This window comes from Ambystoma mexicanum, chromosome 6p (genome assembly GCF_040938575.1).
Source record: "Ambystoma mexicanum isolate Mex_15411 chromosome 6p, UKY_AmexF1_1, whole genome shotgun sequence".
NCBI lineage: Eukaryota > Metazoa > Chordata > Amphibia > Caudata > Ambystomatidae > Ambystoma > Ambystoma mexicanum.
Genome location: NC_090935.1, coordinates 741,716,231 through 741,733,378, shown reverse-complemented (window position 1 = coordinate 741,733,378; position 17,148 = coordinate 741,716,231). Strand labels below are relative to the sequence as shown.

Here is a 17,148-nt window from a genome sequence, read left to right as displayed (position 1 = left end):
CTGGGGGGTGGGGGTGGTGGGAGACATGAGTGGGGGCCTGGTGGAGGCTGCCCCTGGTGGCTGGGGGGTGGGGGTGATAGGGGACATGAGTGGGGGCCTGGTGGAGGCTGCCCCTGCACTGCTGGGGGGTGGGGGTGGTGGTAGACATGGGTGGGGGCCTGGTGGAGGCTGCCCCTGCACTGCTGGGGGGTGGGGGTGGTGGGAGACATGAGTGGGGGCCTGGTGGAGGCTGCCCCTGGTGGCTGGGGGTGGGGGTGATAGGGGACATGAGTGGGGGCCTGGTGGAGGCTGCCCCTGCACTGCTGGGGGGTGGGGGTGGTGGTAGACATGGGTGGGGGCCTGGTGGAGGCTGCCTCTGCACTGCTGGGGGGTGGGGGTGATAGGGGACATGAGTGGGGGCCTGGTGGAGACTGCCCCTGGTGGCTGGGGGGGGTGATAGGGGACATGAGTGGGGGCCTGGTGGAGGCTGCCCCTGCACTGCTGGGGGGTGGAGGTGGTGGTAGACATGGGTGGGGGCCTGGTGGAGGCTGCCCCTGCACTGCTGGGGGGTGGGGGTGATAGGGGACATGATTGGGGGCCTGGTGGAGGCTGCCCCTGCACTGCTGGGGGGTGGGGGTGATAGGGGACATGAGTGGGGGCCTGGTGGAGGCTGCCCCTGCACTGCTGGGGGGTGGGGGTGGTGGGAGACATGAGTGGGGGCCTGGTGGAGGCTGCCCCTGGTGGCTGGGGGGTGGGGGTGATAGGGGACATGAGTGGGGGCCTGGTGGAGGCTGCCCCTGCACTGCTGGGGGGTGGGGGTGGTGGGAGACATGAGTGGGGGCCTGGTGGAGGCTGCCCCTGGTGGCTGGGGGGTGGGGGTGATAGGGGACATGAGTGGGGGCCTGGTGGAGGCTGCCCCTGCACTGCTGGGGGGTGGGGGTGGTGGTAGACATGGGTGGGGGCCTGGTGGAGGCTGCCCCTGCACTGCTGGGGGGTGGGGGTGGTGGGAGACATGAGTGGGGGCCTGGTGGAGGCTGCCCCTGGTGGCTGGGGGGTGGGGGTGATAGGGGACATGAGTGGGGGCCTGGTGGAGGCTGCCCCTGCACTGCTGGGGGTTGGGGGTGGTGGTAGACATGGGTGGGGGCCTGGTGGAGGCTGCCCCTGCACTGCTGGGGGGGTGGGGGTGATAGAGGACATGAGTGGGGGCCTGGTGGAGACTGCCCCTGGTGGCTGGGGGGGGTGATAGGGGACATGAGTGGGGGCCTGGTGGAGGCTGCCCCTGCACTGCTGGGGGGTGGAGGTGGTGGTAGACATGGGTGGGGGCCTGGTGGAGGCTGCCCCTGCACTGCTGGGGGGTGGGGGTGATAGGGGACATGATTGGGGGCCTGGTGGAGGCTGCCCCTGCACTGCTGGGGGGTGGGGGTGGTGGTAGACATGGGTGGGGGCCTGGTGGAGGCTGCCCCTGCACTGCTGGGGGGTGGGGGTGGTGGTAGACATGGGTGGGGGCCTGGCGGAGGCTGCCCCTGCACTGCTGTGGGGTGGGGGTGATAGGGGACATGAGTGGGGGCCTGGTGGAGGCTGCCCCGGTGGCTGGGGGGTGGGGGTGATAGGGGACATGAGTGGGGGCCTGGTGGAGGCTGCCCCTGCACTGCTGGGGGGTTGGGGTGGTTTTAGACATGGGTGGTGGCCTGGTGGCGGCTGCCCCTGCACTGCTGGGGGATGGGGGTGGTGGTAGACATGGGTGGGGGCCTGGTGGAGGCTGCCCCTGCACTGCTGGGGGATGGGGGTGATAGGGGACATGAGTGGGGGCCTGGTGGAGACTGCCCCTGGTGGCTGGGGGGGTGATAGGGGACATGAGTGGGGGATTGGTGGAGGCTGTCCCTGCACTGCTGGGGGGTGGAGGTGGTGGTAGACATGGGTGGGGGCCTGGTGGAGGCTGCCCCTGCACTACTGGGGGGTGGGGGTGGTGGTAGACATGGGTGGGGGCCTGGTGGAGGCTGCCCCTGCACTGCTGGGGGGTGGGGTGGTGGTAGACATGGGTGGGGGCCTGGTGGAGGCTGCCCCTGCACTGCTGGGGGGTGGGGGTGGTGGTAGACATGGGTGGGGGCCTGGTGGAGGCTGCCCCTGCACTGCTGGGGGGTGGGGGTGGTGGTAGACATGGGTGGGGGCCTGGTGGAGGCTGCCCCTGCACTGCTGGGGGATGGGGGTGATAGGGGACATGAGTGGGGGCCTGGTGGAGACTGCCCCTGGTGGCTGGGGGGGTGATAGGGGACATGAGTGGGGGATTGGTGGAGGCTGTCCCTGCACTGCTGGGGGGTGGAGGTGGTGGTAGACATGGGTGGGGGCCTGGTGGAGGCTGCCCCTGCACTACTGGGGGGTGGGGGTGGTGGTAGACATGGGTGGGGGCCTGGTGGAGGCTGCCCCTGCACTGCTGGGGGGTGGGGTGGTGGTAGACATGGGTGGGGGCCTGGTGGAGGCTGCCCCTGCACTGCTGGGGGGTGGGGGTGGTGGTAGACATGGGTGGGGGCCTGGTGGAGGCTGCCCCTGCACTGCTGGGGGATGGGGGTGATAGGGGACATGAGTGGGGGCCTGGTGGAGACAGCCCCTGGTGGCTGGGGGGGTGATAGGGGACATGAGTGGGGGATTGGTGGAGGCTGTCCCTGCACTGCTGGGGGGTGGAGGTGGTGGTAGACATGGGTGGGGGCCTGGTGGAGGCTGCCCCTGCACTACTGGGGGGTGGGGGTGGTGGTAGACATGGGTGGGGGCCTGGTGGAGGCTGCCCCTGCACTGCTGGGGGGTGGGGTGGTGGTAGACATGGGTGGGGGCCTGGTGGAGGCTGCCCCTGCACTGCTGGGGGGTGGGGGTGGTGGTAGACATGGGTGGGGGCCTGGTGGAGGCTGCCCCTGCACTGCTGGGGGGTGGGTGTGATAGGGGACATGAGTGGGGGCCTGGTGGAGGCTGCCCCTGGTGGCTGGGGGGTGGGGGTTATAGGGGACATGAGTGGGGGCCTGGTGGAGGCTGCCCCTGCACTGCTGGGGGGTGGGGGTGGTGGTAGACATGGGTGGGGGCCTGGTGGAGGCTGCCCCTGCACTGCTGGGGGATGGGGGTGGTGGTAGACATGGGTGGGGGCCTGTTGGAGGCTGCCCCTGCACTGCTGGGGGGTGGGGGTGATAGGGGACATGAGTTGGGGCCTGGTGGAGGCTGCCCCTGCACTGCTGGGGGGTGGGGGTGGTGGTAGACATGGGTGGGGGCTTGGTGGAGGCTGCCCCTGGTGGCTAGGGGTGGGGGTGGTGGTAGACATGGGTGGGGGCCTGGTGGAGGCTGCCCCTGGTGGCTGGGGGGTGGGGGTGGTGGTAGACATGGGTGGGGGCCTGGTGGAGGCTACCCCTGGTGGCTGGGGGGTGGGGGTGATAGGGGACATGAGTGGGGGCCTGGTGGAGGCTGCCCCTGCACTGCTGGGGGGTGGGGGTGGTGGTAGACATGGGTGGGGGCCTGGTGGAGGCTGCCCCTGCACTGCTGGGGGGTGGGGGTGATAGGGGACATGAGTGGGGGCCTGGTGGAGGCTGCCCCTGCACTGCTGGGGGGTGGGGGTGGTGGTAGACATGGGTGGGGGCCTGGTGGAGGCTGCCCCTGCACTGCTGGGGGGTGCGGGTGATAGGGGACATGAGTGGGGGCCTGGTGGAGACTACCCCTGGTGGCTGGGGGGTGGGGGTGCAGGGAGACATGAGTGGGGGCCTGGTGGAGACTGCCCCTGGTGGCTGGGGGGTGGGGGTGCAGGGAGACATGAGTGGGGGCCTGGTGGAGGCTGCCCCTGCACTGCTGGGGGGTGGGGGTGGTCGTAGACATGGGTGGGGGCTTGGTGGAGGCTGCCCCTGGTGGCTGGGGGGTGGGGGTGGTGGTAGACATGGGTGGGGGCCTGGTGGAGGCTGCCCCTGCACTGCTGAGGGGTGGGGGTGATAGGGGACATGAGTGGAGGCCTGGTGGAGGCTGCCCCTGGTGGCTGGGGGGTGGGGGTGATAGGGGACATGAGTGGGGGCCTGGTGGAGGCTGCCCCTGGTGGCTGGGGGGTGGGGGTGCAGGGAGACATGAGTGGGGGCCTGGTGGAGGCTGCCCCTGCACTGCTGGGGGGTGGGGGTGATAGGGGACATGAGTGGGGGCCTGGTGGAGGCTGCCCCTGCACTGCTGGGGAGTGGGGGTGGTGGGAGACATGAGTGGGGGCCTGGTGGAGGCTGCCCCTGGTGGCTGGGGGGTGGGGGTGATAGGGGACATGAGTGGGGGCCTGGTGGAGGCTGCCCCTGCACTGCTGGGGGGTGGGGGTGGTGGTAGACATGGGTGGGGGCCTGGTGGAGGCTGCCCCTGCACTGCTGGGGGGTGGGGTAATAGGGGTCATGAGTGAGGGCCTGGTGGAGACTGCCCCTGGTGGCTGGGGGGTGGGGGTGATAGGGGACATGAGTGGGGGCCTGGTGGAGGCTGCCCCTGCACTGCTGGGGGGTGGGGGTGGTGGTAGACATGGGTGGGGGCCTGGTGGAGGCTGCCCCTGCACTGCTAGGGGGTGGGGGTGATAGGGGACATGAGTGGGGGCCTGGTGGAGGCTGCCCCTGCACTGCTGGGGGGTGGGGGTGGTGGTAGACATGGGTGGGGGCCTGGTGGAGGCTGCCCCTGCACTGCTGGGGGGTGGGGGTGGTGGTAGACATGGGTGGGGGCCTGGTGGAGGCTGCCCCTGCACTGCTGGGGGGTGGGGGTGATAGGGGATATGAGTGGGGGCCTGGTGGAGGCTGCCCCTGGTGGCTGGAGGGTGGGGGTGATAGGGGACATGAGTGGGGGCCTGGTGGAAGCTGCCCCTGCACTGCTGGCGGTGGGGGGGTGGTAGACATGGGTGGGGGCCTGGTGGAGGCTGCCCCTGCACTGCTGGGGGTTGGGGGTGGTGGTGGACATGGGTGGGGGCCTGGTGGAGGCTGCCCCAGCACTGCTGGGGGGTGGGGTTGATAGGGAACATGAGTGGGGGCCTGGTGGAGGCTGCCCCTGCACTGCTGGGGTGTGGGGGTGGTGATAGACATGGGTGGGGGCCTGGTGGAGGCTGCCCCTGCACTGCTGGGGGGTGGGGGTGATAGGGGACATGAGTGGGGGCCTGGTGGAGACTGCCCCTGGTGGCTGGGGGGGTGGGGGTGCAGGGAGACATGAGTGGGGGCCTGGTGGAGGCTGCCCCTGCACTGCTGGGGGCTGGGGGTGGTGGTAGACATGGGTGGGGGCTTGGTGGAGGCTTCCCCTGCACTGCTGGTGGGTGGGGGTGATAGGGGACATGAGTGGGGGCCCGGTGGAGGTTGCCCCTAGTGGCTGGGGGGTGGGGGTGATAGGGGACATGAGTGGGGGCCTGGTGGAGGCTGCCCCTGGTGTCTGGGGGGTGGGGGTGCAGGGAGACATGAGTGGGGGCCTGGTGGAGGCTGCCCCTGCACTGCTGGGGGGTGGGGGTGATAGGGGACATGAGTGGGGGCCTGGTGGAGGCTGCCCCTGCACTGCTGGGGGGTGGGGGTGGTGGGAGACATGAGTGGGGGCCTGGTGGAGGCTGCCCCTGGTGGCTGGGGGGTGGGGGTGATAGGGGACATGAGTGGGGGCCTGGTGGAGGCTGCCCCTGCACTGCTGGGGGGTGGGGGTGGTGGTAGACATGGGTGGGGGCCTGGTGGAGGCTGCCCCTGCACTGCTGGGGGGTGGGGGTGGTGGGAGACATGAGTGGGGGCCTGGTGGAGGCTGCCCCTGGTGGCTGGGGGGTGGGGGTGATAGGGGACATCAGTGGGGGCCTGGTGGAGGCTGCCCCTGCACTGCTGGGGGGTGGGGGTGGTGGTAGACATGGGTGGGGGCCTGGTGGAGGCTGCCTCTGCACTGCTGGGGGGTGGGGGTGATAGGGGACATGAGTGGGGGCCTGGTGGAGACTGCCCCTGGTGGCTGGGGGGGGTGATAGGGGACATGAGTGGGGGCCTGGTGGAGGCTGCCCCTGCACTGCTGGGGGGTGGAGGTGGTGGTAGACATGGGTGGGGGCCTGGTGGAGGCTGCCCCTGCACTGCTGGGGGGTGGGGGTGATAGGGGACATGATTGGGGGCCTGGTGGAGGCTGCCCCTGCACTGCTGGGGGGTGGGGGTGATAGGGGACATGAGTGGGGGCCTGGTGGAGGCTGCCCCTGCACTGCTGGGGGGTGGGGGTGGTGGGAGACATGAGTGGGGGCCTGGTGGAGGCTGCCCCTGGTGGCTGGGGGGTGGGGGTGATAGGGGACATGAGTGGGGGCCTGGTGGAGGCTGCCCCTGCACTGCTGGGGGGTGGGGGTGGTGGTAGACATGGGTGGGGGCCTGGTGGAGGCTGCCCCTGCACTGCTGGGGGGTGGGGGTGGTGGGAGACATGAGTGGGGGCCTGGTGGAGGCTGCCCCTGGTGGCTGGGGGGTGGGGGTGATAGGGGACATGAGTGGGGGCCTGGTGGAGGCTGCCCCTGCACTGCTGGGGGTTGGGGGTGGTGGTAGACATGGGTGGGGGCCTGGTGGAGGCTGCCCCTGCACTGCTGGGGGGGTGGGGGTGATAGAGGACATGAGTGGGGGCCTGGTGGAGACTGCCCCTGGTGGCTGGGGGGGTGATAGGGGACATGAGTGGGGGCCTGGTGGAGGCTGCCCCTGCACTGCTGGGGGGTGGAGGTGGTGGTAGACATGGGTGGGGGCCTGGTGGAGGCTGCCCCTGCACTGCTGGGGGGTGGGGGTGATAGGGGACATGATTGGGGGCCTGGTGGAGGCTGCCCCTGCACTGCTGGGGGGTGGGGGTGGTGGTAGACATGGGTGGGGGCCTGGTGGAGGCTGCCCCTGCACTGCTGGGGGGTGGGGGTGGTGGTAGACATGGGTGGGGGCCTGGCGGAGGCTGCCCCTGCACTGCTGTGGGGTGGGGGTGATAGGGGACATGAGTGGGGGCCTGGTGGAGGCTGCCCCGGTGGCTGGGGGGTGGGGGTGATAGGGGACATGAGTGGGGGCCTGGTGGAGGCTGCCCCTGCACTGCTGGGGGGTTGGGGTGGTTTTAGACATGGGTGGGGGCCTGGTGGCGGCTGCCCCTGCACTGCTGGGGGATGGGGGTGGTGGTAGACATGGGTGGGGGCCTGTTGGAGGCTGCCCCTGCACTGCTGGGGGGTGGGGGTGGTGGTAGACATGGGTGGGGGCCTGGTGGAGGCTGCCCCTGCACTGCTGGGGGATGGGGGTGATAGGGGACATGAGTGGGGGCCTGGTGGAGACTGCCCCTGGTGGCTGGGGGGGTGATAGGGGACATGAGTGGGGGATTGGTGGAGGCTGTCCCTGCACTGCTGGGGGGTGGAGGTGGTGGTAGACATGGGTGGGGGCCTGGTGGAGGCTGCCCCTGCACTACTGGGGGGTGGGGGTGGTGGTAGACATGGGTGGGGGCCTGGTGGAGGCTGCCCCTGCACTGCTGGGGGGTGGGGTGGTGGTAGACATGGGTGGGGGCCTGGTGGAGGCTGCCCCTGCACTCCTGGGGGGTGGGTGTGATAGGGGACATGAGTGGGGGCCTGGTGGAGGCTGCCCCTGGTGGCTGGGGGGTGGGGGTTATAGGGTACATGAGTGGGGGCCTGGTGGAGGCTGCCCCTGCACTGCTGGGGGGTGGGGGTGGTGGTAGACATGGGTGGGGGCCTGGTGGAGGCTGCCCCTGCACTGCTGGGGGATGGGGGTGGTGGTAGACATGGGTGGGGGCCTGTTGGAGGCTGCCCCTGCACTGCTGGGGGGTGGGGGTGATAGGGGACATGAGTTGGGGCCTGGTGGAGGCTGCCCCTGCACTGCTGGGGGGTGGGGGTGGTGGTAGACATGGGTGGGGGCTTGGTGGAGGCTGCCCCTGGTGGCTAGGGGTGGGGGTGGTGGTAGACATGGGTGGGGGCCTGGTGGAGGCTGCCCCTGGTGGCTGGGGGGTGGGGGTGGTGGTAGACATGGGTGGGGGCCTGGTGGAGGCTACCCCTGGTGGCTGGGGGGTGGGGGTGATAGGGGACATGAGTGGGGGCCTGGTGGAGGCTGCCCCTGCACTGCTGGGGTGTGGGGGTGGTGGTAGACATGGGTGGGGGCCTGGTGGAGGCTGCCCCTGCACTGCTGGAGGGTGGGGATGATAGGGGACATGAGTGGGGGCCTGGTGGAGACTGCCCCTGGTGGCTGGAGGGTGGGGGTGATAGGGGACATGAGTGTGGGCCTGGCGGAGGCTGCCCCTGCACTGCTGGGGGGTGGGGGTGGTGGGAGACATGAGTGGGGGCGTGGTAGAGGCTGCCCCTGGTGGCTGGGTGGTGGGGGAGGTGGTAGACATGGGTGGGGGCCTGGTGGAGGCTGCCCCTGCACTGCTTGGGGGTGGGGGTGATAGGGGACATGAGTGGGGGCCTGGTGGAGGCTGCCCCTGGTGGCTGGGGGGTGGGGGTGCAGGGAGACATGAGTGGGGTCCTGGTGGAGGCTGCCCCTGGTGGCTGGGGGGTGGGGGTGCAGGGAGACATGAGTTGGAAATGTGTGGGGGCCTGGTGGAGGCTGCCCCTGGTGGCTGGGGGGTGGGGGTGATGGGAGACATGAGTGGGGGCCTGGTAGAGGGTGCCCCTGGTGGATGGGGGGTGGGAGACATGAGTGGGGGCCTGGTGGAGGGTGCCCCTAGTGGCTGGGGGGTGGGGGTGATGGGAGACATGAGTGGGGGCCTGGTGGAGGCTGCCCCTGGTGGCTGGGGGGTGGGGTGGTGGGAGACATGTGTTGGTGATCAGTAGTGCAAGGTGACTTGTGGGTTGGCTGGTGGGCATGGCCATGGTGGAGGGGTTGCCTGTGGGACATGAGCAGGGGTGCAGGGTAGTCCCCTGTGGTGTGGGCTGCCTGCAGGGTCCGTGGAGGGTGTAGAGGGAACACCTGGGAGGACCCACATGGCCAAATCACGTGTAGCATTCCCCGGCACCACCGAAATACACGTACCCTGCTGAAATCGCGTGTGAATCTTCCCGCGCACCTCAGAATACATGTACCCAGGCCAATCGCGTGTGGAACTTCCCGCGCACCCGAAGTACACGTACCCAGGACAATCACGTGTGGAACTTCACGCGCATCCCGAAGTACACGTACCCAGGCCAATCGTGTGTGGAACTTCCCGCGCACCCCGAAGTACACATACCCAGGCCAATCGCGTGTGGAACTTCCCACGCACCCCGGAGTACACGTACCCCGGCGAATCGCGTGTGGAACTTCCCTCGCACCCCGAAACACACGTACCCAGGCCAATCGCGTGTGGAACTTCCCGCGCACCCCGAGACACACGTACCCAGGCCAATCGCGTGTGGAACTTCCCGCGCACCCCGAAGTACACGTACCCAGGCCAATCGCGTGTGGAACTTCCCGTGCACCCCGTAGTACACGTACCCAGGTTAATCGCATGTGGAACTTCCCGCGCACCCCATAGTACTCCTACCCAGGCTAATCGCATGTGGAACTTCCCGCGCACCCCAAAGTACACATACCCAGGCCAATCACGTGTGGAACTTCCCGCGCACCCAGGAACACACGCACACGCTATTTTTCACACAGCGGGTGTCCGTTTTTGTCGGTACCCCTTTGCACCTCATTTGTCCTAGAGGGCCACTGTATGGCCCATTCATCATGGCTGTGTATGGGTGCTTTTTGTTAGCGCACATCTTGGCGCACATTTTTTTCAGGTGCAGGGGCGCTACCGCCTGCTTTCTTGTGGCGTACTTGTTTGGCCCTGTGCGCCTCTTTGACCGTGCGCTGGTTTGCCCTATTCGATTCCATGAATACGGGTTGTAGGCGGGCGTGTGGGCGTTCTGCGCACTTGCCTCCTGTACTTCCCCCGTGATGCCCATATTTTCACGCGTTGTTCCCCATTCCGAGTGTTACGCCCCGTGTTCCACCTACTTTTGTGATGTGCGCCGCGCTATGTGTGATTTCGCAGTGGCCGTGGCGCACGCTGTTGGATGACCTGTGCGCCGGCGTGCGCGGCGCACATTTTTAGCGCACATCCAATGTTTTGCTCGCGCACGGACTTCCATGAATCGATGTGCGCTGGCTTCCCTGCGATTTTCGCACTTGCACTGCGATTTTCGCACTTTTACTGCAATTCGCACGTTTTGGCACCTCTGCGCGGGAATTTTCGGTGCACATTAATTCCATGAATCGACCCGAATGTTTTCATATATTAACAGGGCTTAAAAAAGTAAGTGTAACTAATTTCGGCTTCTAATTTATAAAACAAATGAATGGCAAGGTACAGAAGAACTAATGGGAATATCATACAGTAAGTAACAGCTAGACTATTATCTATATTAGTGAATAAGCAAAGTCAATATGCCTGAATTATCTTTAATGTGATGCAGAGAAGTAGGCTTACTGGTTGTGCATTTTTAGAGAAAATAATGTGGACTAGTCTTAAAAGTGCTGCTTGTAAATAGCTAGACTCATATATCGATATATGCAGAAGAATTGAACAAATAAAAGATAACATTGGCAAGGGGCTTTAAAGAAAGTTCAAAGCAAGCAAAAATCAACACTAGGAATATTAGTACATGCATACGAAGACTTTACTACAAGAAAATAATAGTTAAGGTGTTTCAAATTAACCTTTGCAATGTAGTGGATTAATAAAGTATTATATTGAATTAGGATGAAGCAATAACAATATTAGGGAAATTATTTAAGATGGAGGAGACATGAGGTTAGTAGTAATAAATAGAACAAGAAATAAAGTGACTCAATGTGGAACATACATTGTTAAGAATCAGATCAAAGAATTTCTCTATGTGCATAAGAACAGTAAAAATAACAAGAGATGTGATTTTTTGAGGAACATGATATGTTAAAAATAAGAATGTTCTTATAAACATGCTTTTGCCCAAGAAATAATGAAAGAAAATCACAGGAAGTAAGTATTATAAGATGGTTGCCAGAGAAGTGGTGTTTAAAGAAAAAGAAATGTTAGTCTTATTCTGAAATCCGGGGAGAGGGATGGTGTGTCCAAATGTTATGTAACCAGTAATGTCCAGAGGGTCCTAAAAGGTAACTATGCATACTTTGGTGAAGACTGGTGAAACAGTGTGGAATTGTATAAGACACGACTCTTCAGCAAGCCACAAACCCACAGACAAATGAGTGTTGCTGGAATCCGGGTAAAGGGGTGGGATGTCCAAATGCCATGAGGGCAATCATGTCTGGAGATTCCTAACAGGTAACTATGCAGAATTTGGTGCAGATTGGTGAAACAGTGTGGAATTGTATAAGGTACAACTCTTCACCATGCATGCCACAAACCATTCCACAATTTAACACTTTTATAAATATAGATAGATTAAGCACACTTGGGCTCATTACAAATGAGCAATATTGCCCAATGGTTAAGGATCAAGATTAGTGAGAAAAAGGATAATAATAAATAAATATTAAACTACGAAGATTGAGAGGGACATTATGAGAATAAACATTTTATTTTAAAGAGACTCATTATATCAACATAAGAATATGAAAATATCCATGGAAAGCATGTCCCTGAATAAGGAAGACATGGATGTATAAATAGAATTATCAATTGGATTTATGCTGGAATACAGAACCAAGCTGTCACCTACAGCAATCACTTCACAATACTGGTCAGAGGAGAGAAGGTGGTAGTACATCTTAAGTAATATTAACAAGTCAGTCTTCGGTAATATTTACATGCATAACTCAGTTAAGGAAACCTTGCTGCAGAACAATACAAATAAGGTAAGAAGGAAGGCAATAGGAATCTCACACTAACATTTGAATGTATTTAAAATGTTTTTTGAAATGTACACAATGGGGAAATATAAAAGTAAAGTTGCACTGCACTCTATTATAGAGTGTGCATTATGGTTAACTCACAGTAAAAACAGATTGGACAAAATGGATTGCATTTCATTTGAAATCAAAGGAAATGTAGAAATTGAGGTTAGTGAGCCTTGAATTCGTTTATTCTTTCCTTGTGTTTTTCTTTCCTTTTACTAGTAATCAATAATCCTGCTATGATTGAAGAACTCATTTTATCTGCTTCAACTCTCTCTACTGCTCTCCCTACCTTCTCTTTCCTTCCCTCTCTCCTCCCTGCCTTTTTCTCCATCAGCCCATACCTTTGGTGTCACGTTCAGTTCCACTCTTTAGATCTCTTTTCATATCTCTAACACTGAGCGTACCTGTTGCTTTCATCGCTATAATATTTGCAAAGCTTGTCTTTTTCTTTTTTTCAATGCTACTAAGCACCTCATCATGTTTTTTCTGGACTTGATTGCTGCTGTGTTCTTCTACCTGGACTTCTTCATTATCAACCTGATCCCCTTTGCTCTTTCTAAACTCTGGTATACATCTTCTTTCTTGTCTCCCCACCCCAGCACGCATACGTCTATTACCATGTCTCTTCTTTCTATTTCGTGGCTTCCCTTTGGTTTCTGCCTTATCTTTCACACCCTCTGTATTGGCCAGAAATTGAATCCTGCACCTGCTCCACCCTACTTTTCTTCTTTGGTCACCTGTCATCAACCCTCCTGACTAGTTCACTGTCAATCTCAATCTCTTCTCACTGTCCAGAGACCCATTGAGCACAATCATGCATTAGATCATTTTCACTCTTGCCTCTAAAGCATTGGAATTTGCTCCTTCTACATATTTAATCCTCTCCTTGTTCTATCTTGCATTCTCGCCTCAAATCTCACTTATTTCTTTTTGTCCTAAACAGTCCTTGAACCCCATTTTACTACATTATTGTACCGTTGATTGTTTGTGTGCCACCCTGAAGCAAAACCACTATGCAAATGGCTGTAAAATACAAAGACATGAGTAAGTTACAGGTTGAGGACTCACCTCATAGAGTAAGGCCTGTTTGAAGAAGACTTGTCCTTGCAGTAATGGAGATTACCAGTAGAAAATCAGGCCATTTACAAACATTTATAATGCCCTTAACTGGAACCTCCAGAGATCAAGTGGTCTGATTTGGTGTAAGGATATTGTGAACCAAGATAAACAATTAAATGGTGACGATAACCAAGTAAAATGAAGGTCATTGACTAAGCAATGCATCCAGATGACCTCTTTTAATAAAATTGGTTAATGGCTCAGGCTATTCAAAATTCAATAGCTGTTGTGATTATTTTTTACTTTTCCAGAGTACTCTACGATCATATGATCTGCACGAGGGAGTACCAAAGTTGTGTAATTCATCAGCACTCGCAATGGCCTGTTCCAAGATTTACGTTTCTGTTATGGAAAGCACTGGTTTGTGTGACTGGGTTTGATTTCTGAAGATGAAATTGAGGGAAATGGGCTCTTATTACTGATATGTCATTGAAGAAGAGAGAGGACTCATAGGGTCTGAAGCACCGAAAGCCTTGCAGTACTTAAGTGCTCTGAAAAACGGCTAGCAACATTAGGCTTCAGATGGACCATCAATTCTGTTGCCAGACCACTTGGGTCGCTGCAGATTGAGCTTCATTATAGGTTTTCAAGTTATGTCAAAATAATCCTTTGCTTTGAAACAAGAATCAATTTTCCTAAATAGACTAAAACTCAACAGTATTAATTTGCTATTTGATTCCCAACTGTAAGAGACTGTACCTTTGCATGTTGTTTCAAGGATATAACTATAAGGTGGCACCATACCTTGACGAGAAATAATTCAGTTTATTCATAATGCTTAGGTGAAAAATTGGGTCACAAGACATTTTACAAAATACCATTCACAACATTTTGTTGTAAATTCAGTCAATATTTGTACAAACTGTGGTTTACCTCTGATCTCTGCAGAGGAGAGAATGAGATTGCTCCACTGCTGTTTGCAAAATCTGTGATGGTGGCATTAACAATGCTGGGATCAGTCTGAATGATTGTATAAAATACATTGACAGTGTCAAGGGCTCCTCTTGTGCGCTCCACGACACATGAGATTGTGGATCCTTCTTCGGCAGCCTGCAGACAAAAGAAGAAAGTTCAACAAAAAACAACTTTCATAAGATATAAAAGAAATAAATAGCACACTGAATAAATCAATAGGAAGCAAAAATACTGTTTTTATTCTTGCCAGCATCATATTTCCCACCTTGTGATCAGCAAACATGTTTCCATAGGGTGTGTTTAGATCAGTATAAAAACTGAGGATGGAAATCACTTAAGACTTGGATAAGCCTCCTACTATAACTTCTCTGAAGTTCAGATCAGGAACCTGGGGCTGATCAAGAACCGGCAGGGTGCCATATTTAACCGAGGCGAGATTGGCAACTCATAAAATGTTAGTAACTGCTGCTCCTCAGATTAGGGGACAGAAGGAACACGTGGAAGGTTCTAGAATAGGATCCATTTTGTAGATGTCAGTTGAAGGGAAAAGAGGACCTGTGACATCTTCTGCTGATATGCCCTAAATATGCAAGGCTACAAAGGGAAACACAGAGACCCTAGGTGAAGTGGTAGAATGATCAGACCGTCATGGAAGAGCTAGACGTTTGACTTAGAGCAGAGCATAATGAGGTAGCAAATACACGGGACATCTATGTGCAAGAGGCGCTGACGCTTCAAGAGCAGTGAAACAGCAACATTGCTGTTGTATATGCAATTTATGATCTTCCCCAATGGATGTTAATGAATCAACTGATGGCAAGTGATTTGGTTTGATTGTAAAATGAGGGTATTTTTTGGAAGTGCTATTAGTTCTGTTAGCTAGCAATTCAGTTGCATGGGAAATTGTGCATGTTATGTGACAATCTATATAAATGTATTAATTTTAAATTCTGTAATGCAGAGTTCCGAATTAAATTGTTTGATTAATTGAACTATACTTTATGGTGAGTGACTTGTTTTTGCAGATTTCCGATGGTGGTACACTGTGATGCGTGGGGACCCACAAGCAGATATGCACAAACAAATATTCTTCAGAATTGTTGCTGCAAATGGAAAGCTTGAAGATCCAATTAGGTTTCCCTAATATATTTGTGAGATCTGAGCAAGATTAGAGATTTGTGAATGGCCATATCAGCTTTAAGCAATTTTGTGCAAAATCAACAATCAAGCCAAAAAAAAATGAAGAATCAGCTTCCAAGCAGCATTTCTTCAGATTCAGTTTTCAGTTAGGTTTTGGTTTTGTGCTTCAATTCTTTGAGTTTATGTTGAGTGGCAGGATGAAGCACAGGAAATCGCTGTGATGTCAGCCAAGGGTATATGCTGGTTGGTTGAAATCATTGCCTTACTTCTGGGGAAGAAGAGAAACTGTGTGGAATCTCATGGTAGAGACAGTTAGGGTGAGTAGAGTACGATGGCGGCTGGTCAATTGAGCACATTCGGCGGAGGAGGAGGCAGAAGATGTTCAGCAGACGTCAGTAAGGTCTACAGGTAGTTGCATAGACGATTCACTAGAAATCGCTATTACTCCTACTCCCATTCCTTCTCGTCTCAGTCCTCAGTTAAGAAGGTAAATGTCACCTCACATGACGTGTTATTTTAGCATGTCATCATCTTTGTTTAACTTTGCCCACATCTTCTCTTTTCTGGAATTGCCACCTTCCTCTTCTCTATGCCCTCTTATTCGATAAAGGTACATCCTCCACAGCATTCCTCATGTTCATTACAAGCCCTAAACGCACCCAAAGCAATATTTTACCAGGGAGGGGTGGTGTATTGTAAGGACTGTGATGATGGAGGGTAGGACTAGGTTTAATGGTGATTACCAGTAGGCAATCTAGGCATTACCCCAATGAACCTCCTCTATACACAAACAACGTAGTGATCAGAATGATTGTGACAGCTACAACAGTTATTTCCAACAATAAATCAAGTTGAGTCCAGAATCATCTATGTGAAAGCTGCTGGACTCCAGCACCAAATTCATTTTCCAGATTATAATTTGTAGATACTAATATGAAACAAATGTATGCAGGACCGCCCAGTATCCGCGTTACAGATCTGAGGCAAAGGAACACCTTCACCTTCAGGCAAGAGCACTGCCAGTCCCATTGTTCTCCTCCCCTCATTGTCCTGATTGGAGGAATGAGGAGCTAAAAACATATAGGGGAGACATTGCCCCAGTGTGACTGTTGAACCTTCCTTCCCTTACTTGGCAGACAAAAGATTCCAAAAACATCTTCAGTGTTGTGAGAGGGAGAGGTCCTACCCAGGTACACCAATGCCATGTAAATCCAGCAGATAGAGCAACTCCATCTCTGTAGATGAAGAAAAAGGACAAAGAGCTGAAAGAATCTTCCACTCTCTCTTAATGACATTCTGGGCAGATAGTTGAATAGAAAAGCCGTCCCGGGTGAACCACTTATAGAGCCAGATGCGAGAAATAGAGAGCTTCTGGGACAACAGGATTAGTGTGATCTAGTTTTACTTTAATGTACAATTATTATTCTGGGAGTACATTTGTATATTAACACTTCCTATTGGACTCATTTTCAGCATCAGAAGATGTATGTTCATAAAGCAAGTTCACTTTATGCAATTATATGTGTGCAGGTGGAGCGGCAAACATATTCTTGCTTTTCCTTACTGCATCCCTGATATTGTCCTCTGACATTAAAAAGGAATTATGTGGGGAAGAGTAGAACGGGTTGTAGTTGAAGAGGAGACTCTCTTCAAATGTGAGTGCTTCTTCTATTGCAAGTGTTTGCCAAAGATCTCTGTTCTACCAAAAAACAAATGGATTAGCAGAAAATACTTGATTTGATTAAAGACAATGCTGTAAGTTATGATTGATTCAAAACATTCCATCCCGGAACCTTCAGTTTTTTATAATGGCATCCCACGTGGGATGCGTATGCCTAAATGTGCCTAATGTGGATCCAAGAGTGCTATCCCTAGAGACCTCTCTGTTACACCTCATTGATGATGGCCAATGAGGCTGAACCATGTGTCTGATTGCTTGTGGTTTCACATAGAAGGGATGTGACCGAGCAGTTTGGGATGGACCCCTTTTAGGGTAAGACCAATCCTAATTTTCATATGGCCTTTCCCCTTCTGTAACAGCTTGATAGGCTAAATGAACTATGTCCATAATGTTTCCCAGAGCAATGGCAGATGTTATGATTAATTGAAATGCTTTCGGGCAGCAAACTTTATTTTTCTTTAAATAGAATGCCTGGGGAGATGCAATAATTGAGGATCCTGCTTCGCATGCGAGAACCTCAAGATG

At 56.3% G+C, this 17,148-nt stretch overlaps 1 protein-coding gene across 2 annotated transcripts in view; it reads right to left on the bottom strand.

Moving 5' to 3' along the window:
• ADGRV1 (adhesion G protein-coupled receptor V1) overlaps positions 1 to 17,148 on the bottom strand; it is a 2,479,945-nt gene that overhangs the window by 1,810,028 nt on the left and 652,769 nt on the right. For both annotated transcript variants that reach the window (XM_069627623.1, XM_069627624.1), the window contains exon 22: positions 13,761 to 13,937. In XM_069627623.1, the coding sequence (XP_069483724.1) occupies positions 13,761 to 13,937 (177 nt within the window). The remainder of the gene's footprint in view (positions 1 to 13,760; positions 13,938 to 17,148) is intronic.